The sequence below is a fragment of the Phacochoerus africanus genome, chromosome 4 (genome assembly GCF_016906955.1).
Source record: "Phacochoerus africanus isolate WHEZ1 chromosome 4, ROS_Pafr_v1, whole genome shotgun sequence".
NCBI classification, from domain to species: Eukaryota; Metazoa; Chordata; class Mammalia; order Artiodactyla; family Suidae; genus Phacochoerus; species Phacochoerus africanus.
In genome coordinates, this window is record NC_062547.1 from 150,736,213 (window position 1) to 150,757,342 (window position 21,130).

Here is a 21,130-nt window from a genome sequence, read left to right on the forward strand (position 1 = left end):
TCTTCCTTATGTGTCAAAGGAAGGGGCTGGACCAGAGCCTCTCCAGGGGCTTGTAGTCTGACTTGCGGGCAGGCTCACATCTGCCTCATCCCCGCATCCCAACCGACCTCAGTCATGGCAGCCTCCGCAGCTCCTCTTCCTCTCCCTCCAGCAGAGGCACCCAACTTCCCTTTGGGGAGACCCCCCTCCCCCGTATCATAGCTAGTCTTATTTTCATGCCATGGGCCCCTCGGCCGTCCCTAGAAGCCTCTGGATCCCTCCTCAGATGGATGGTTTTTAATGTTTAATGCCAACTGCAAATGGTTTAAAAAGCCAGTTATGCTGACATAGTTGCGAAATGATGAGAAAAACAGGGTTTATTTTTTTTTCCTGTCTTTTTTCCTTTTAGGGCTGCACCAGGGCATATGGAGATTCCCAGGCTGGAGGTCGAATCAGAGCTGTTGCCTGCTGGCCTACACCAGAGCCACAGCAACTCAGGATCCAAGCCACGTCTGGGACCTACACCACAGCTCATGGCCACGCCAGATCCTGAACCCCCGGAGCGAGGCCAGGGTTTGAACCCGCAACCTCATGGTTCCTAGTCGGATTCCTTTCTGCTGTGCCACAACGGGAACTCCGAGAAAAACAGGTTTTTGATATAGTGCCATGTGTATGTATTAACACGTGAAATAACAAGACGGAATTGGTCCGACAGCTACCGTCATTTCACAGTGGGATGAGCATAGATGACGTGGCGAGAGCTACGCAGCTGCCATGTGCCATGAGACACCTGTGATTTCGGTTGGTGACAAGGTGGTGGGTACTTTTAATACAGCCGTGTGTCGTTTGCTGGGTTCATAATAAAGGGAAATGCCAAAGTTTGGTTTGAAGTTAGAACAGGAGCGCTTTCCCGGAGGGGTGGTCCTGCTTTGAGAGGTCTTGCCTTGGGGGCATTTCCATGCAACAGCTTGACTCCGGGATTCCGACTGACCCGTCCGAGCAGGGACTGGCTTAGGCAGAGGCATCTGAGCCAAACTGATATATGAGCGAAGCCTCATCTTTTGCTGGACAACTGGGGCAGCTCCCTTGCTGGACGGCTAAGAGGATTGGGCTTAGGCCTGGCGCCTACCCCCTTGCCAGCGCCGGGAGGGCACCCGTCTCGGAAGGAAGCCGACCCGGAGGAAAGCAGCTGAGAAATGAACATCCGTCTTCCCGGCAGCGTTGCTCCTTTGAAAGGGTTACTTATGGAAGCCAGTGCCTTATCTGCTAGAGTTTAAAGAGGAGTTTTGTTCACTGCGACCACAGCAGTCACAACTAATACCGCAGAGTCCTACCAAGCTTAGCAGAAAGCCTGGCACCATGTAGGCTGCTCCTGAGGAATGACGAATGAAGTTCAAACCATGTAGCAACACGATTGCTGTTATTTGCTAAACGCGTATGTGCAGCTCTGGCTGCTCCTGTTTTGAAAGATGAAGCGTGTAGACCCAAAGGAGGCATTCCGTAGGTTTTTGTTGGTTGAATGACTAAAGGAACGGGCCCATTGTCATTATTTTCTATGTCCAGCTTTGCACGTTTTTTTTTTAATTGCAAGTTTTATGTGTAAGTCTTTCATCCATTTCCTTTTTCTTTCTTTTTGTTTTTTTTTTTAATGATTTTTATTTTTTTCCTTTGTAGCTGGTTGACAGTGTTCTGTCAATTTTCTACTGCACAGCAAGGTGACCCCGTCACACATACACCTGCTCGTTCTCTTTTCCCACATTATCCGGCTCCATCGTAAATGACTAGACAGAGTTCCCAGGGCTACACAGCAGAATCGCACTGCTAATTTCTTTTTCTTTTTAAGGCTGAACCTGTGGTATATGGAGGTTCCCAGGTTAGGGGTTGAGTCGGAGCTGCAGCTGCTGGCCTACACCAGAGCCACAGCAACACAGGATCCAAGCCTCATGTGCGGCCTATGCCGCGGTTTGTGGCGACACCGGATCCTTCACCCACTGAGTGAAGCCAGGGATCAAACCTGCATCTTCATGGATACCAGTTGGGTTCTTGACCTGCTGAGCCCGACGGGAACTCCCTATTCTTTAGTGATATAACCAGGACCGTACAAACACCTGGAGAGCCTAAGTCCAGAAACATGATGGACCAAGAGTTACAAACCAAGTCCGTGGCACACATACCCTGGGGGATGCCGGGAAGCAAGTTGAAGGAATAGGCAGATCTGTACGTACTGATAACAAAAGATTTCTAAGAATCCCTATGAAGGACATTTCAAAAGAGGAATTATTAAGATTCCTTTATTTATTTATTTTTTTGCTGTGCCCATGGCATGCGAAAGTTCCCAGGCCAAAGGTCTAACCCACCCCACCGCAGAGACAAGGCCAGATCCTTAACCCACTGTGCCACAAGGGTACTCTGTAAGATTCCATTTTTTGTTTCAAAGTCTCAAATGAAACTTTGAGTGTTGGTACGTTTTTGGAGTTTTTTGGGCCATGCCCACAGCTGTTCCCAGGCCAGGGATCCAACCCATGTCACGGTAGTGACCTGAGCCACAGCAATGACAATGCTGGACCCTTAGCCACTAGGCCACCAGGGAGCTCTGAGAGTTTGTGGGTTTTATAATGAGTATATAAATCAAAGAAAACAACTTTTTCTTTGCTTCCAGGCCGTTGGTGGAACACTCACGTATGTGCGTGTGGGGAGGGAGTGGTAGTTAGTTGGGTGCAGATGCTCGGAGAGACTTCTCCTTCTCTTGTATTTTTTCCCTTTTTTATGCCAGGATAGAGTAATTATGTGTCACTTGTGTAATTTAAAATAATTTATAATGAAAAAATAACTCTGCAGAAGGTGGGCTCTCCCCTTTCGACCCGTTTTTCTCCTTTCGCGGGGTCTGTCAGCACTCGTGGGGCAGCTGAAGAGAGCGGGGCTGCACCCGTGAGGCTGGGCCCATGGTCCGGGCCCTTTGCCTGGGACTCTGCAGTTTCTGCTGCTCCAGGAGCCAAGGAGATTCCAGCCCGTGTCAAGTGCTCCCGGGGTGCCCTGCTGACCCGGATTCTCCTCTCGGTGTCCTGACGCCAGCCGCCTCTGCGGCCAGACTGCGCAGGGCCCAGGTGCCGTCTCCTGGAAACGGGCGAGGGGATCAGAGCGTCACAGTCGGTGCGGAGGCCCCGAGGAGACGCCCACGCCAGGCCTGTCAGGGTGGCTGCTCCCGTGCAGGCCCTTCGTGGTGAGACCGGGAATCCGAGTCTCAGAGTGGAGAAGAGGTTTGGCCAAATCTGAGCTTAGTGCCCAGGTGGGACTCCAGCCTGACTTCCAGTTCACAGCTCATTTTAGGGAGGGTTCCCCAAACAATTCCATCGTAGCTACTCTTTTATACGGAGATCTTGAGTCTTTAAAATGTCCCTCTTACAGAGTTCCCATTGTGGCTCAGCAGGTTCAGGACCTGGCATAGCGTCTGTGAGGATGCAGGTTCGATCCCTGGCCTCGCCCAGTGGGTTAAGGATCTGGCGTTGCTGCAACCTGCGGCGTAGGTCGCACATCTGCTCAGACCTGGTGTGGCAGTGGCAGTGGCTGTGGCGTGGGCCTCAGCTGCAGCTCCAGGGACTTCCGTTTGCTGCACCTGCGGCTGTTAAGGAAGAACAAAATATCCCTGTTCCGTGCACATTTGTTACTTAAATGATACAGTTCACACCCAGCAACATAGTTTATCGGAGGCGCTGATTGTTAGCATAGAAAGCAGACAGAAACTTACATTTTACTCATTGTAAAAACAAAATCATAACACTGATGAAAATAGTAAAAGGAATTGTTTCTGCCTTCCTAATCATGTTTCACTTGTTCACACTCCTCATGTCACGCTCACAAACTACTTGACACGTCATTTACGTGTGGAATTGTAACAGTCTTGTAAACATTTTATCATCCTGTTTCATTTAATGTCATGCGTGCTTTTTACACATTTTCCATATAGCTTTCTGTCCTCTGCAGAGTATTTCAAGTAAAGAAGCCCCTTTTTTATATAACTACATCTTTACTGTTTCTATATTATAAACGATTTCCAACATATAGAGAAGCACAAGGAACAATACACCACATCGACACAACACATATTGATAATTTAAAAAGAGTTTTGAGGGAGTTTCCCCTGTGGTGCAGTGGTTAACGAATCCGACGAGGAACCATGAGGTTGCAGGTTCAATCCCTGGCCTCGCTCAGTGGGTTAAGGATCCGGCGCTGCCGTGAGCTGCGGTGTAGGTCGCAGACGTGGCTCAGATCTGGCGTTGTTGTGGCCGTGGTGTAGGTCGGCAGCTACAGCTCCGATCGACCCCTAGCCTGGGAACCTCCATATGCTGTGGCTGTGGCCCTAAAAAGACAAAACCCCAAAACATTATGAATTTCAAGATGGCAACAGCAAAGCATTCAACCATGGCCAGGGCCCAGTATGACTGCATGGGTGAGGGGGCACAGCCATGAAGCCAGCCCTGGGTCCCCCTTTCCTAAAACGATGGCGGCCTTCAATGTCCCATGTTTATGCTTTTACTTCAACTCCGTGTATTTTGCAGATTTAAAATCTTACGTAAATGGCCTAATGCTGTATGTATCCTTAGGCTGCTTGCTTGTCTCACTGCCTTTGTGATTCCTCCGGGTGGATTCGTGCAGATTCTGAGGATTTTCACTGTTGTCTACTATTCCATGTGGGATCTCATTTCCCAGTAACCTCTAATGACCAGCCCTGCAGGGGACACGCTTGGGCACGGTTCTCTTTGCAGTGGCTGAGCCTTGGTCTCCGTCTGTGATGAGGAATGCAGCTCAACTGTCTCTCTTACTTGATGTTGAGGTTCTTGCCAGCTTTCTGCTTGGCATCCGTGTGTTCCCCTGTGTGTCTCTCCTTGGACGTCACAATCAGCTGAGAGCCGTCCTTCGGAGATGTCCTCCTAAGTTGCCCCTCCTCAAGCCCCCATCATCCATCCCTGGAGCCAGAACCTGGGGGTCCCGACCCTTCCCTCTAGTCCCCCACCAGTTCCTACCTAGGACCAAAGCCTGTTGATCACCGCTCTGCTTTGGCCCAGGCTTCCAGATCTCTCTCCTGCACCTTCGCTGTCTCAGCTCGGGATGCCGCCTCTCCCCAGGGTGCTAATCCCAGCTTCACCTCGTCTTCAGCCCCCATCTTCCTCCATTAAAGAACTTGCGACACGCTAGCAAACTGCACGTTGACTCGTCTCTCCCCTGCATGGTGTGGCGATCAGAGCTGCGAGTTACACGAGCGCAGAGGCTGGATCACAGGGTCCATCTGAGGGCCTGTAGCACAGTGCCTGGCGCCCAGCACATCCTAAAGGTCTTTATTGAGTCAGCCGTCTGTCCATCTGTCCATCTACACCAACGTCCTACTGTAGCAGTCTCATTTTTTGAATCAGACCCTCAGGATAAATTCCCAGAAGGAGCATTGTTGACTTCGGATAGTGAATGCAAAGTTCAAAGCCCTTTGTAAATGCACTTGATCCACCCAAACTCTAGGTCTGGTAGCAAAGAGGGTGGTCCTTGACAAGTTGTCCAAGCCAGAAAGGAAAGGAGCTAAGGGCTACTCCCAAATGATAGGCAACCGCATTCTCGCCACCTGCTCGCCTTCCTGAGGGGAAGGCTATTTTTAGATGTCGCTCTTTAATTCAGGCAACTGTCTGAATTAAATTTTATACATTTAATTTATAAACATAAATTATACATATAGTAATAACCTGGTAGAATGCACATCTCTGCAAAAAAAAAAAAACAAAAAAAAACCACGAAGAAGAATTCATATCCCTGGGCCTTTATTTCTCCATCTATCGAATGGGCAGAAGGAGGGCCCGTTTCTCCGTCATGCTGGTCTGGCATCAGATTGCTCTGCGGGCAGGTGAGGAAAAGCCCAGGTTTCTCATCCCACCCCCTCTCATTATGCCATTGTCAAGGCTGAGGAGAGTGAATGAAACTCTGCCCTCAGTTGTACTCGCAATTGGAAACAGTCACAGCTGCCCGCGCGGCTGTTTGATGCCCTCACCTGCCGGATCGGAAGCCCTTGCGTCACTGGGAGCACGTGAGTGGGAACGTGATCTGCCAAGTGCATCCCCCAGACCGAGCGGAGGGCTCATCCATAGCCCTGCGGGAAAGAGGGCGCTGGTTAACGCACAGAAATGCCTGGCTGCTGATGGAGGGTCGGGTGCCAGGAGTACCTGTCCCCACTTCTGAGACCTGCAACTGTCACAACCAAAAGATGTCTTCCTCAGGCTCAGCCCCGAGGAGACACCTGAGCCTGGCTTCTAGTCCTGGCTCTGCCGCCCAGGAGTTGCGTGACCGTGGCCGCATTCTTCGGCCTGTTCGGGGAAGCCTGGGGTCGGGGGCGGGTGGGGGTGGCAGGCCCTCCACTGGCCCTCCCCTGTCCTGAGGGCTGCGGCTCAGGGGACGATGGCATTTGCCTTCTGAATTAACAATACAAAGCAGGTGATTTTTAGTTCCTCTTGGCTGGGGTCCCTGCCTCCGAGGCAGAGGTGGGAAACGGGTGTGTGTCTGACTCCCTGGCCTGGGTCAGACAGGGAGTCAACCGAGCAGTGGGTGGCTGGCAGGAAACTGCAGTGAGGACAAGGCCCGAGTCCTGTCTCCCTCACCCAGTCAACAAAAACTCGCTAAGGATGTGTGCGGAGTAGGAGGCGGGCGGGGCCGCAGCTGTGGATCCAGGCATCCCATCACTAGTGGGTGCTCATTAAACAGCCAGCGAAGTGGGTAGTTTCTGGCAGCAGAGGCATGCAGGGGAGCCTATTAAATGCAGATTCCTTGGCCCACTGTAGACCTATTGACTTCTAGCGGCTACCGATGGGGCCCACGGGACACTCCTCCCCTCCGGAGTTGGAGAGGCGCAGCTGCAGACTCTGAATAGAGCGTATTCTCCCATCATCAGAGGGGAGAGGATGGTGACGTTTTTTACTTCTGAGCATTTGTAAGTAGTGACTCAAAGTATTCCAGCCCCCTGGGCTCCCGTTGCTGTAGCCATTTCCACGGAGCCCGGAGGGTTCTGGGCTTTGCCCAGAGTGTGTGCATAGCAAACTTTCACTAACCCGGGGAGAGGCAAGGCCTGTAAAAAGGCAAGGTAGGTAGGAGTCGAGCCACATGAGGTTCAGGTTTGGCGTGCCTGTTGCCCTTCGCTTGAAAGTCATAAAATGGGAAAGGTGCCACCGTTCCCACTGCCTGGAAGGGGGTGCGGCTGTGACGCGTTCCCTTCCAGGCTCTGGGGCTTCGACCCTGCCCAGAGCTCCTTCAGGTCTCAGCTCTGTCTCCACCTGCTTGGTCTCAGCCGAGTCGCTTTAACCCCTTTAAGCTTTAGTTTCCTCTGTCATCAAGTGGACGTCACACAGCGGCTGCTCGGGGTCGCTGAAGACAATCCGAGGTGACAGAAACGCAGGTGTCTGCGGCACGCGCAGTACAGAAAAGCTGTGCCATTTGCACCGATCCCTGTAGACTGCCCTTGTAGCTGGATGGGGGGGTTCGGGAGGGGATGCTTCAGCCCGGCTCTTTCGTTTTTACAGGTCAGGACACGGCTTCAGAGTGGGTAAGCTAATTGCACAAGATCATCTAGCCCGTTAGGCTTCTTGAGGGCTTTTATGGACCAGAGAAGGTGATGAGGCCGAGACTCTGTGGGCGGCCTGTGATAAAGGAATTCCTGCGATAAACTGCTTTTGTATAAGAAGCTGGGGAGCTCAGATGAGGAGCCTTCTCACCGAGCTTCTCACCAGCCAGATGCCCATTCTGAGGACACAGAGATTAGTGAGAAAGACCTGAAGTTGGGCAATCTGTGGCTTTTCTATCAACACCAGAGTTTTAAAGACAAAAGCCTTTTGGAGCTCCCGTCTCGGCAGAGCAGAAATGAATGCGACTGGGACCATGAGGTTGTGGGTTCGATCCCTGGCCTCGCTCCGTGGCCTCGCTCGTTGTCGTGAGCTGTGGTGTTGGTCGCAGACGCGGCTCGGATCTGGTGTTGCTGTGGTTGTGGTGTAGGCCGGCGACTGTAGCTCCGATTCGACCCCTAGCTGGGGAACCTCCATATGCCATGGGAGTGGCCCTGAAAAAGCAAAAAAATAAAAAAGACAAAAGCCTTTGGATGAGGGCATGGAGCCCTTCCCCGGGAGGCTCTGTCCAGTACTGTAGCTCTGCCAGGCCCAGGCTGGAGATGGCCGGCCTTGGGGACCCTCCAAGAATGGCCTCTGGGCTGTAAGGGAGCATGACGCCAATCGGAGGCCGGGTTGGATGTGGTAGGGCCAGTTCTGGAAACAGAGACCCATGGGGCTCAGACTCTCATGTCTACAGGTGGCAGCAGCAAAGCGCGGCCTTAGGAGAGCTTAGGTCCTTGGTGCTGGTGGTGACGAGGCTGGCGGTGAGGATGAGACTAAGGACTTCTCTGCTGGAAACAGCCTCAGAGAGGCCCGAGGGCACGAAGCCTGCGAGCATCCGTCGGAGTTCAAGGTGGTCGGCAGCCTCGAAGCCCTGGAAGAAAGTAAAGGGACATTGGCCTTGGCCCATGTTATATTCAGGGGACATATATTTGACCCCTGTTTTTACAGATGGGGAACCAGGGGACCAGAAAGGCCCGCCTTTTCCCGATGGCGTCAGGTACACACCTGACGGGTACCGCCTCCTCCATCACCCAGACATCCCGGTGGTGTGAGTGCTCTCCCATCCGCATCTGTGTAGATGAGCAAACGAGGCCTGAGCCTACGTGAGGATACACCTTGCAGGTGTTCACAGCCGGGCCGTCTGGCCGCAGCGCCCGGGCTCTTACCTCCCTGGGTTGCCCAATATTGGAATGGATGTGCCAGAACCCAGGGCTGCCGACTCCCAGGTCATTGCTCCGAGGCTATGTGGAGGTGCTCCCTTGGGATGCCTCGTTCCTTTAAGGCACACTCGTCTGAAGCCCAAAGACTGAAACTACACCCTGCCGGTTCTGGGAACCTCAGGCTGGAGAAGAAGGAAGCTCTCGATGGGGTGTTCAAGTCTGAGCAGGTGTTCTCTCGGGACGCTCCCTGCTTCCTCCTCTGGCTGGGAGGGAGCCCAGGCAGGGCAGGCAGGGTGGGGCAGCCCTGTGTGTGCAGGAGGCAGGAGGGCCCAATAAAACAGGCCGAAATCTTCCCGCCTTCCTGCCTTTACCCAGGCGGTGCCCTCATCTCCTGCCTGGCAAACAGCGGGGCCTAACAATGAGAGTTCAAGGTTGGCGTCAGGAGGTCTGAGTTCTGGTCCTGGCTCTGGCACTCACTCCTGGTACAGTGTTGACCCTGGGCAGTTTCCTTATCTATACTGTGTGTGGTGGTGGTAACAGTGGGTAGATCAAAATCCTCTGGAATTTTTAGTTAACACCTTCTTTATTAAGCACCTACTACGTGCCAGGCACTGGAGACACAGCATGCGCAAAAGCAGGTTCAGGCCTTGCTTTCATGGGTCTTTGAGTGTAGTAGGAAGTTTAGTAGTGAAGATTAAATCTTTGCTGACACTAATGTAAAATGCCACCGTTACCAGTGTTTTAAAGGCCTGCAGATCTGGAGTTCCCGCTGTGGTGCAACAGAATCAGAGGTGTCTCTGTAGTGTCAGGATGCGGGATCGAACCCAGTGGGTGAAGGGGTCCAGCGTTGCCGCAGGTCACGACTGAGGCTTAGATCTGATCCCTGGCCTGGGAACTCCATATGCTGGGGTAGCCAAAGGGAAAAAAAAAAAAAGAAGGAATTATTAGAAATTAGGAAAGGAAAAAAAAAAAAGAAGGAATTATTAGAAATTAGGAAAGGAAAAAAAAAAAAAAAAGGCCTGCAGGTATAAGGGAGCCCGGGTGGGAGTAAGGGAGAGGCAATGGCCGACAGTCTGCGGGGCAGTGGGGAAGGACGCAGGGCAGATGTGGGCTACTCCTCAGGGTGTTGAGGCCGCTTGTGAGATGGTTCAACCAGGGAGGAGGCCAGTGGGCCTGGGGAAGCCGGCAGTTTGGCTGCTTCAAGGCATTGTGGGCCATGGTTAGAGAAGTCAGTGAAGTTTTGGGGGTGTTTTTGAGGGGCAAGAGGAGGACAAGGGAATGAGAGGAGCCTTGAGAGCCAGAGATGGTTTCATTTAGAATATTGGTCAGCGTATCTCCCACGGAAAGAGTTTTCAAAAGCCACCACCTCCGAGGAGCCTTCCCTGATTTCTCCACCTTGGCCCTAGGGTGTTCCTCCCTTTCTGGCCGGCAGCCCTGCTGGGCAAACTCAAGCCCCCGGGGCCGTCAGACCGGGGCTTTGCCTGTCTGCCCTGCAATCTGCGATACACCGAGGCTGCAAAGTCCTCTGCCTTCTCGGGCCTCAGTTTTCCCAGCCGTGCAGAAGCAGGTTGGCTCCGGACCCGCCCAGCGCTAACGCAACGTGATTCGCTCCGGCCGGAGCGCTGGGCCGCCCGCATTGCTGCGCAGGCGGCAGGCCGCCGGCTGGGGCACAGCCGCCCGGCTGCCGGCGCCTTCCTCCCGGGCCGGGGCCCGCGGGAGCGGATCGCGGCGCCGGCCGCGGCGCAGCGCCGCGCCGGGGCGGGTGTGGGGGGGCGCGAGACCCCCGCGGGCGCCCTCCGCGCGCGGCCCCGCCCCCGCCGCCAGCGGCCCTGCGGCAGCCGCGGCCTGGCTCCGCCCCCTCCCGCCGGCCGCGCTCGCTCCGCCCGCCTCCCTCGGCCGCTCGCGCCCGCCCCCCCACCCCCGCGGCCGGCTCGGCGCTGACTCCGCCGCACGCTGCAGCCGCGGCTGGAAGATGGCGGGGAACGACTGCGGCGCGCTCCTGGACGAAGAGCTCTCCTCCTTCTTCCTCAACTATCTCGCCGACGCGCAGGTACGGCCGGCGGGGGCCGCGGGCCCGAGGCCAGCGGGGCTGAGCCGCGGGGGCTGCTGCCGCAGCCGCAGAGGCCGGCGGCAGCGGTGGGCGCACTGGGGGGCCGGGGCTCCGGGGTGCAGAAGCCCTGTTCGGCGCACCCCGCGATGCGCTTCGTGTGGGTCACGGGGAGCTGGGGGGCCGCCCGAGCAGGCGGGAGCCTTGGGGGCGCCACGGCTGCTGGGGAGGGTCTAGCCTTGGTTGCTGGGCGTCCGGCCCCCCCCGCCCCGGCCGTGCTGGGGGGGGGGGTGTTTGCACGCTTCTTTGGGAGGTGGAGCCGCGCCAAGGTGTGCGGGACCCTCAGGCTGGCTCTGGGTGCGGGAGGCGCGCCCTCAGGCTCTCGGCACTTGCCGCCGTACTTTCACGTGGACTTGTGGCCCGGGCACAGGCGCCTGCCCCGGTGCCCGGAGTCCCCTGACCCCCCTCCCCAGTCTCCGATACCCCGCGTTCTGCTGCTGCCCCCCCGAGGCTCCCCAAAGCGGCCGCAGCGCGGAGTTTCCTGCCAGTTGCCCGCTGAGGGCGTAGGGGGTCTGTGGGGCACGTGGACGTGCGGGCGGGGATAGCACCTTCCTGCTTTCGCTACTCGGCGGAGCCTCCGGGGGCCAGAGCGCGGCGGGATGGGGGCGGAGGACGGTGTGGGGGCGCCTGGGTCCCCCTGCGGCGCGCGGCCCCGGTGCGCGCTCGGCGGTGCGGGGGGAAGGGAAGGCGAGGCGGCGTCCCGGGCTCCGGCTGCGCCTGGGAGCCCCACCGGCGACACGCGCGTGACAGGAGAGGGTGCTTTGGTGTGCCGGGAGGGGGGAGCGAGGAAGCCGGGGACGTGGAGACGCGGGCGGGGGGGTGCTGCTGCCCCCCGGGGCACCGAACATGCCTGCGCGGGGCGTGCGCGCCCCCCGCCCCTTCCCCGCTGTCCCCCACCCCTGCCTGTTGCGAGCTTAAAGTTTGGCCCCGTAGTTAGGGCTTTCCGCGCGGGCGCCCCGCTGCGGGCAGCCGGGCGGCGGGGGACGCGGCGGAGCCGAGCGGGAGACCCCGGATGCGGGCGCACGCTCGAGCGCCGAGAGGGGCCGCCGGGCGCAACCGGGCGCGGCTCGCGAGGGCCGGTTTGGTACCTGGAGCCGGAGCGCCGGTGCCGGCTTGCTTTGCATAACACTGGGAGGGAGGGGGAGGCGGGGGGCGGGCGTGTGGGAGGGGAGAGCGGGAGGGAGAAACTTTGCTTCTTGTTAGAATCCGCCTGTCTTTGGGCGGCAGCAGCTGTCATGGGACCCGGTGGGCGGGGAGAGGCTTGCGCGCTGACTCCGGGCGGCGAGACGCGCTCCGAGGGGATGCCGCAGCCGAGACGTTCCGCTCTGGGCGGACGCCGGCGGGCGAGTCCCCGCTGGCTGATGGGACGGCGCGGCATGGCGGGGTGTCGCCGGGAGGAAGCCCGCCACGCGCGGGAGGAGGCCAGCCCGTGCCCGTTGCGGACGTGCAAGCGTCAGGGAGCCGCGGGGCCTCGCGGTCGGTGGCGGCGCGCTCGGGTGGGTTCCGGGCAGGGGCCGGGGGCGCCGGGGGCGTGTGATCGCGCTCGGCCAGGCCCGCGGGAGAGGGCGATGAGCGGTCCGCGCGCGCGAGGCTGTGTTTGTGTGCACACGCGGCGCGCGCCGGGCGCGTACCTTTACCTCTGACGAAACTGCGGTGGAGCTCCCGCGGCGGGCACCGGGGCCGTGGCTCGCCCCGCGGCCGTGTCAGCGCCCAAGGCGGTGCCCAGCCCCTGCACCGCCACCGCTCCCGCAGCCCCCCAGCCGGCAGGCGGGGGCCGGGGGCACCGTTGCCGCTGGGACCGTTCAGTCCTCGGCCCTCGGACTGGTCTGGGGGGGGGTGACTCCAAACCTCTCATCCAAGACGCCGGTGAAGGAGACTTGGAAGAGTCCGGAGCCCCATAGCAAACACTTGTCCGCTTTGGCCCCGACCCCCGGTTCGCACCCCATCCTCGGTGTTCTTTGGCTCACCAGTACTTCATCATTGGCCCTCTTAGCCGCCCGGCGGGCCTACCCAGCAGGGATCTCTCACCCCAGGAACCTGGAAAATTGGGTAATGAGGTAGCGGCAGAAGCGGTGCAGTGAAAGTTAATCTGGGACGTTGGCTTTTTTTATGTAACCACGTGACGGGCCGCGGCGCTTCGGTGATCCTTGCCGGCCCAACTTGGGAAATGTAACTGAGAGGGGAGCTTTGCCGCCGCCCCTAGAAGGCTCAGCCAGCCGGCGGAAGGGGACCTGGGCGGGCCATCGCGGGCCTGCTCATTTTACAGCTGGGGAGAGAGGCTGTGAGAGCCCCGCGGCCGGTACAGGACCACGCAGCCAGTGGGTGACAGAGCCACCCAGGGCTCCTGACTCCAGGTCCTGTGTGTTGCCTGGAAATAGCACTGGACTTGGAGTCAGAAGGCCTGCGTGGAGTCGCCTTCGCCGCTCTCTGGCTGGGTGACCCCGGAGCGAGCCCTTTGGACTCTCCCAGCCTCCCTTCCGCCATCTGTCAAATGGGGCTGGTGGCGCCCGCAGTCGGAGCCCTTGGCCGCTGGGGGTGAGCTCTGTTTGCATGCGGGATGTCCGGTTGTTGCTGCCACTTCTTTCCCCCCTCCCCAGCCCCTCCTTGACCCTCGCCCCCCATCTCCCCCTCGGGAAGGGGTGGGAAGAGTGAGGAAAAAGGTCGTTTATCAGCTTTCTCCCCAAGTCCTGTCTTTGGCGGCTAATCCGGAGTAGCCAGAGGGAGAGCTTCTGTTGAGGAGACTTAACTTTCACCTCCTCAGGTCAGAGTTCCGAAATTCAGCAGGCCGAGGATTGCGAAAGCTTCTTGGAAGGGATCGGGGCGTGTGTCCCAAAGGCCTCCGGGTGGGCCTCCCTCCGCTCGCCTTCGCCCCTGGCCTGCATCGCCCTCTCCTGCAGCCGGCAGGCCTCCCGACCCGGCTCACTCTGCTCCCTCCCCTCGGGTTTCCTTAGGCCGCGTTGCACAACCAAGCCCTTGGTGCGTGAGCCCCGTGTCCCAGGCAGATTCTGGAACCGGAGGAGTCGTGCCTGTCCTCTCTTTGTGCCCTCGTGGCACCTGTTACCATGCTGAGCGCCTTCGCTCGGCTTTTGGCTGGGCACAAGACCTGCAGGCGAGGGCAGCTCTTAGGCCGGCCAGGGGGGGACAGGGGACAGCTGGGCGGCGAGCTTGGGGAGAGAGGAATGCAGAGGGCTGCAGCTGTGGGCAGCGGCTGAGGCTCCGGAGGCCACACTAAATATGGGTTGTTTGAAGTCGCTTGGTTGCTTGGGACGACAATCATAGATGCCCAAAATGTCGAGTTGGCAGGAACCTGATGAATCATCGGGCCCAACCCCTTATCATTTAAAATATTTAATTACAGAATTGTTAGAGAATACTGGCCAGCGTCAAGGACAGAATGGAAAACACGTGATCTTACCCGGACGGAACCGCTGCTGCTTTTCATGTACACTTTCTTCGCCTATTGAGTCCTTTCGATTGTGTCTTTTGTACAAAGATGGAGCCGTCCTTTATCTACTAATTGTAACGTGGAATCACACTGTTTTTTAAACTTGCCTTTTTTCCCTTCGAAGGATATGCTGTGGCTATCTTTCTGTATCAATAATTCTTCTACTTAGTATCTTAACAGTTACATAGTATCATGGATTGAACCAAAATGCATTTAATTCATCCTTTACTGGTAGTCATTTAAGTAGTTTCTCTCTCTTTTTTTGCTGTTGTGAGCCACACGGAAATGACTGTCTTTGTATATATCTGAGTTCCTAGAAATGAGATTACTCTGTCAAGGAGCTATGCAGGCATTTGGTCAGCAGCCTTTCTGGAGGGTGCCTTCCAGAAAGACGGAGCTCATTTGCACTCGGAGTGTGGGCTGGGTGGGAATGCCTGGTGCCCATACTCGATGACTCTCTGCAAGTGGTTTTTCATTTTTACGTGTGTTTATCAATAAACGGTGTCCCGCTGACTCTTTTAATGTGCGATTCTTTGACGACTTGTGATACGGAGCCCTCTTTTCTTTTGATGAGGGGGCCATGAGTGATTGAGTCCTGTGGAAGGTCTTATTGGTGAACTTGGCCCATTTCTCAGTTGGAATCCTATCTCCTCCCCGTTCTAAAACAGGATCTGAGCGCCCACAAGGGGCCCCTGCCACCTGGAGAATCAGGGCGCGGGGCTCGAAGTGCTGATGTTGACTTTTGCTGGTTCTGGAATGTTGCTGCCCGCACAGCCCCGGAGCCAGGGCTGGCTTCTTTTCCAAGTCAAAGTTCTGACCCTCCGCAGGGCAGGGCGAGTGCACCCTGGGCCGGGTGCCCTTCCCCACGGATCACCTGTGTGACACCCCAGGGGGTGACTTGTTCCCCTGCGTCCAGAGGGGGCTCGGTGGGCTGGCTGCATTCACTGGAGGCCCAGGGGTCCCTCACTGGGCTGTCCGGCTGCCGCTGCTGATCAGGAAAGCCCGGCAAAGGCGGGGACCGAGCGCCTGTCTCCCGTCACCCTGGGGCCCGCCCCTCCCCCGCTGGGGCCAGAAGCTCCATCTTTGCCAGGATGTGCGTCGCCCTCTTCCTTCTCTGGGACAATAGAAGGAACAGCGGCTTGAGTCAGAGGCAGCCTGGCCACTGGGGCCGTGGGCTGGGAGCGAGACTGGCGGTAGGAACGGCCGTCTCCTCCCGCATCCTCCACGCCACTCGGTGAGCAGCCCTGCCTCTGTCGAGCCTTCTAGTGCATGACTGTGGTTCATTCCCATAAAGACTATGGGAAGTGTAGATGCTATTCCGTGTCACGGATGAGGCGTTTATGCTCTCAGAAAACTCACTCACTCACTGGCCAGAGGGGACCCCCTGTACAGCCTGGGAGTAGAAGGCAGAGTGAGGCAGTGGCCCCCAGACCTCGTGACTCCAAGCTCCATGCAGCCAGGGACTGCTCGCTTTCTGTTCCTCCTTGTTTGCCAGCAACTTGGGCAAACATGAAGGCTAATCGGAGCGAGAGAAGGCCGAAGTCATGGTCCCTCTGTTTGTCCAGGCCCCTGTTCCTCCGTCTCTGCAGTGAGGCTGCTGGGCCCCACCTGTGGGGATTGGGGGTTAAGATCCTGCTCTGTCCATAACATCTGCCTGCTGGTCACACAACTTGGAGCCTTGTGTCTCGGCACCTGAGAGGGGCGAGATCAGGCATAGTCTTTTCTAGAGAAGAAAGGCAAGCGTGCTGCCTGGGATGCAGGCTGGAGGGACCGCACAGTCCTTTGGGAGAGACCGAGGGGCTTTTCCCTTCCCCTGCTGCAGCCTCGGTGGGTGCCTGGCGTCCACCGTGTGGGCTGCGGGGGCGCAGTGGCACTGGGCTTTGCCCTTTCTGTCCCTCTGAAACTTCTGATCCAGGACCTTGACCCTCCACAGTGGGACTCCTGCCTGGCCTGCCCGTCTTCGCCACACCGGCCCCCGCCCCTCCTGCTTGTCCTCAGCCCTGGTGGCAGATAGGCTGCCCACAGGGCGCGTCTGGGGTCACCCCCTTGCTCATCCGTCATCCCTGGCTCCCCAGTCCGTTTAACCTCAAGTTCAAGGGCCTTCAGATACTTGACGTTGGCGAGTTAGGCCCCTGACGCTCCCGAGTCGTGCGCTTTCTCTGGGGCCCTGGCCGCGAGTCTCTTCCTGGAAGCAGAGGCTCGTGCTGTCTTCTGTCTCCGAGGCTCCATCGCCGCTGTGTCCAGTGTTCAGCTCCCCTGCTGTCATTTTGGTGACACCTTCTCCCCTCCGTTCCCCGGGGGGGGTGGGGGGGGTGGCGAGCGCTCCCTTGGACGTCAGCCTCCCCGGGTTTGGGTCCGGGTTCTGTGATTTACGAGCTCGGAGCCCTTTGGTGGGTCACGGGACCTCTCTCAGCTTCCATTTCCCCCTGCGCAGAGGTGATGGTAATAGCACCTGCCCATAAAGTTCTTTGGAGGAGACAGTAAAAATCCAAGGGCTACATGGATTTAAAGCACCCACCGCAGCGCCGAGTCTCAACACCACATCACGGAAACGTTTTCTAAAGCGGGTCTTGTGAAGTGTTGACCAAGTCACTCCAGATCGTTAAGCTCCATGAGCGCAAGGATTTTGTTTGCTTCATGACACCGCCCCCCCCCCGAATAGACAAGTGCCTGTAGCCTTTCCCAGTCCTCACTGAGGGAGCTCCCTGGTGGCTCAGCAGGTTAGGGATCCATTGTTATCACTCCTGTGCAATGGGCTTGGTCCCTGGCCCGGGGACTCCCGCAAGCCAAATTTTGGTTTGGCCCAAACCAAAATGAACTCCTCCTTGAGTGAAGGAATGTGCTAGAATATAAGCCTCCTCGGAGCAGGTGCTGCGGCTCCTTATGTATCTTTAGTGCACCTGTTCCTGAGAAGAGACAGGTGCAGAAATGCTTCTGGAATGACCTGGAGACCCCTCCGCGGGCCCGCAGCATGCTAACGCAGTCACAGTCTGCCCGCGTTTCCAGCCCCTGCCCCTACCTGACTGCTCTGGAAAGCCCGTCAAGTGTCTGTTCTGCCCTGTCCCCTGACGGGGAGGGGCCTGCATGCTTTTATCCCTACAACTAGGATGACAGCCCAGGGAGGGCAAGAAAAAAATGTTTATCCTGGTCTGGCATTAAGTAGACGAGGTTTTGAGCAGAGTCTTTTTTATGTGTGGGTGTCAGGTTCTCTGCAAAGACCTTTGTATCTTAAGCATTTGACGGTGGAAGATGCCAGGCATAGCCAGCAGCAGCCAGTGGCAGAGAGAGAGTCATGGGTCCCTAGGCCCCCGACACCCAGCTCAGCCAGTTTGGACCAGCGGCCACTGCTGCCCACAGACCACATCGTGTCACCCGGGACTCTTTGAGCGTGTGTCTGAGAAGAGGCTTCTGGGTACTGCTGCGTGGTTTCTTTCTGGATTGGTGAGGTGGGTTCTGTGTCACTCATTTAGTTAGTGATGAAATCGAGGCACAGGGCTCAGGGGCATCGTTCAGGGTCTTGGAGCTACTGAGTGTCTAGCCTGGGATGTGAACTTGGTCCCTGAGTGGCTCCCTCTCCTCGGCCAGGGAGGGCCCTCGGAGTGCATCCCTTCTGCCCCCTCTTTCCCAGAAGAAGAGACACAGAGGCACCTGAGAAGCCACCTGGCTGGAGGAGGCTCTGGTCCCCAGCGCCCCGACTGCTTCTCTTCCAGTTTCAGGACTTGGGGGGAGGATGGGTCTCGGTTCTGGGGGAGGGAAAGGTGGCTGGTCCGTGGAGAAACGCTGTTGCCCAGGGTGGCTGGGCTTGCGGGAGTCCCCAGGCCAGGGACCAAGCCCATTGCACAGGAGTGATAACAATGGATCCCTAACCCGCTGAGCCACCAGGGAGCTCCCTCCCGCAGGGCAGGCCACGCTGTCTTCCTGCTTGCTGGTTCCTGAACCCGGGAGGCCCCACCACTCCCCTTGCAGGCTACCTGGCTAGGTGCTTGGGACCACCCCTTGAGGGCTGCAGGGTCAGAGCTGAGAGGTGGGGCCTGGCCCGAGGTCACGAAGCTGCAGTGGCTGCAAGGCTCCTGGGCTCCCCAGCCCGCCCTGTCCTTAGGGCAGAGCCTGAGTTGCAGCCCCGGAGAGGCTTGGCAAAGCTGTGGATGAATTAGCCCCAAGGCCCTGTAGTTCCTACCCAGTCTTTTCTCCGGAGGAAAACAGTTATTGGTTCAGTGACTTAGAGGGCTTAGGAGCCTAGGCCAGGACTCTGCTTGGGACGGGAGCTTCGTGGCCTTTGGCAGATTTCTTTGTGCTTCTTGTGTTTTTATCTCGGAAATGGGATTGATAGTAGCACATACCTTAGGGGATTTGGGAGGGGCTCCGTGGTGAGGCCTGTGGAGTGTTTGGAAACCCAGCCCAGTCATGGGGTGTTGTTGATATTAAAAACAGACAAGTCTAATGCCGGCCTTGCTGTTGGTCCTTGATCCTGTCTAGACCCCGTGTTCCCAGTATTACAATTTCCTTTCCCGGCTTCTGGGGTACCAGAGGGGAGTCCCAGGCAGCCTTAGCCAAATGTTGCAGCACTGACTTTGAGGAAAGCCCATCCAGTTAGATGCCTCTTGAAGAAAGAGTGACTAAGAGCTCTGGACTTTGGCGTTGAACTGTCAAGGGTTTAAATCAGTGTTCTCCCCTTTATTAGCTGTGTGACCTTGAACAAGTGTCTTAACCTCTCTGATCCCAGTTGCCTCGTGCAATATCAGGGATGATGATAGTATGCTCTTAGGCTAACTGCTGAAGATAATCATGCCTGCCGCTTTGAAGATGACAGTGGTAATGAGGTCAACACACGCAGACAAACCTGCGCTTTCAGGCAGTGGGCAGTGCCCTCGAGACTGACTTGCTCAAGACCCTCTTGTTGCAGTGCAGAAGCAGACAGGAGGCAGACCAGGGGATGCCTTCAGATCACCCAGCAGAGGCAGGACAGGACTCCTGGCTGCTGTCTGCTTGGCCAGGGCTGGCTCTGCGTGGCAGGGACTCAGCTGTCTGGGACCCACTGTCTGGGAACTCAGCCGGGCGAGCCCTGCTTGGCTGAGATGGATGCTCCCCAGCAGCTCTGCAGCCGGGTTTTTTTCCTTGTGCTTGCCTGGCAGAACAGTCATTTAGCAGAGGGAGAGCGAGGAGACGTTAGGAACCAGGCCCTGAGCAGTTGCAGCAGCCGGCCCACGAGTGGCTCCCTGATGTTGCCATGGCAAACAGCCTTGGCAACAGGGCTGCTTGAGCTTTTATTTTTGGTCTCAGGCTCCTCTAGGAGAAATGTGGTACCCAGGACACTGGAGAAGGTCCTGCCCTGGCTCTTTGGCGCCTGGGGAGGCCCAGCCTCCATCTGCAAGTGATCCCAGGCCACAGCATCCCCTGCTCAAAACACCTGCAGTCCCCCCCACCCCCACCCCACGCTCCAGGATTTGCAGAAGCAAGCTCCTGGGTGTGGCATCAAATGCCTACCCATCCGTGCATCCCTGCGTCCATCCATGCATCCATCTATTCCTCTGGCACAGTTGGCCTCGCAACAGTGCATCCAGTGCACAAAGCAGAGCAGCATAGTACTCTGAACATAGACCCTGGTGTTAGGTGTTCCTAGGCTGCCCTGCTCTTCAGCTGCGATGGTGATGAAAGCAGTTGGCAAGTGCTAACCTTCAGTCAATAGCATTTAATCTCAGAGGAGCCCCATGAAGTGGCCCCCACTATTAGCCCATTTTAGAGTTGGGTAAACGGAGGCCGTCTCCCCAGTGTGTGGTGCTGGTCCTATTCTGTAGTTCCTTCCCTAGTGGCTCCTAGGCAACCACGGGGCTCCTCCCGTAAGCTGCTCCTGTCCCTCCGCACCTCCAGCTGCCCCCTTCAAGGCCAGCTTGAGCGCCACCTCCCCTGCATCCCCCTTTCAAAAGGGGTCCCTTTTTGTCTGTGATCCCACAGCCTTACAGACACTGTGTGCCCTGCCTTCAGTGTCCCAACGAGTTTCTGCCTGCCCTTTAGCCACTCCAAAACAAAACGGCCAGGGAAGCTGCCTAAGAGGGAGAGAGAGCTTTGAACGTTCTGGCGAGGAGTCCGCAGAGGTTTTTATGAGGCTTATGGCTAATGCTAAGAATAATAGTGTTATGGCTAATAGCCGTCGTCACAGAGCATGGCTACCATTGACTGACCACGTCCTGTGTGCCTGGTCCTAAGCTGACACCTTCAGCACCATATCCTGTTTAATCCTCAGCCTCGTGCTGAGGTGGGTACTATGAGAAACCAGAAAACTAAGGTGCAAGAAGCTCAGTGACTTGTTCCCCGTCACCCAGACGTGGAAGGGCTGAGATTTGAACCTGGGTCGGCCTGGCTGAGGGTGTAGAAAGGACCGGAAAGGGGTGATGGCCGGCAGGAAGGAGGCGTCTGAACTTGGCCTCAGCGGCGGGGGGGGGGGGGGGGGGGGGGGGGGGGCGGATGTGGGAGGAAGGGACGGCGCGGAGGCTCCGAGGCGCCCCTGTAGCTGAGCTGGAGATGGAGGAGGAGCCGCGGGCGAGGTCCACCAGGTCCTGACCTTCCCTGGCCCTCGCGAAACCCGGTCCCAGCCTGGGCTCAGCTCTGCTGCTGCTGTGTTTACTCCTTCCTCTCCGCTCTATCCAGTCAGGACTGGAGCTCCCTGGGGCAAGGGGTCCCCGCTAGCTGCCTCCCCAGCAGATCCCCCAGTGCCCTGGCTGTGGCCGGCACACTCGAGGCCTCCCGGAAATGTTGGTCGAGGGACTAAATGAGGGAACGGATGCAGCTTGATCTTTCAGGAAAGTCGCCA

At 57.4% G+C, this 21,130-nt stretch overlaps 1 protein-coding gene and 1 long non-coding RNA gene across 3 annotated transcripts in view; both read left to right on the plus strand.

Annotated features, from left to right (window-relative positions):
- Positions 1-10,693: 10,693 nt before the first annotated feature.
- The window catches only part of PPARGC1B (PPARG coactivator 1 beta), a 102,212-nt gene continuing 91,775 nt past the window's right edge, over positions 10,694-21,130 (plus strand). The window contains exon 1 of the mRNA XM_047779032.1: positions 10,694-10,820. Within this exon, the coding sequence (XP_047634988.1) occupies positions 10,743-10,820 (78 nt within the window). The 5' untranslated portion in view covers positions 10,694-10,742. The remainder of the gene's footprint in view (positions 10,821-21,130) is intronic.
- LOC125126523 (uncharacterized) lies at positions 12,071-14,835 on the plus strand. Of its 2 annotated transcripts, none has more exons than XR_007134659.1 (2): positions 12,071-12,373; positions 14,236-14,835. It is a non-coding gene; the product is annotated as an uncharacterized LOC125126523 (long non-coding RNA). The 2 variants fall into 2 exon arrangements; XR_007134658.1 differs by lacking the exon at positions 12,071-12,373 and adding an exon at positions 12,834-13,412.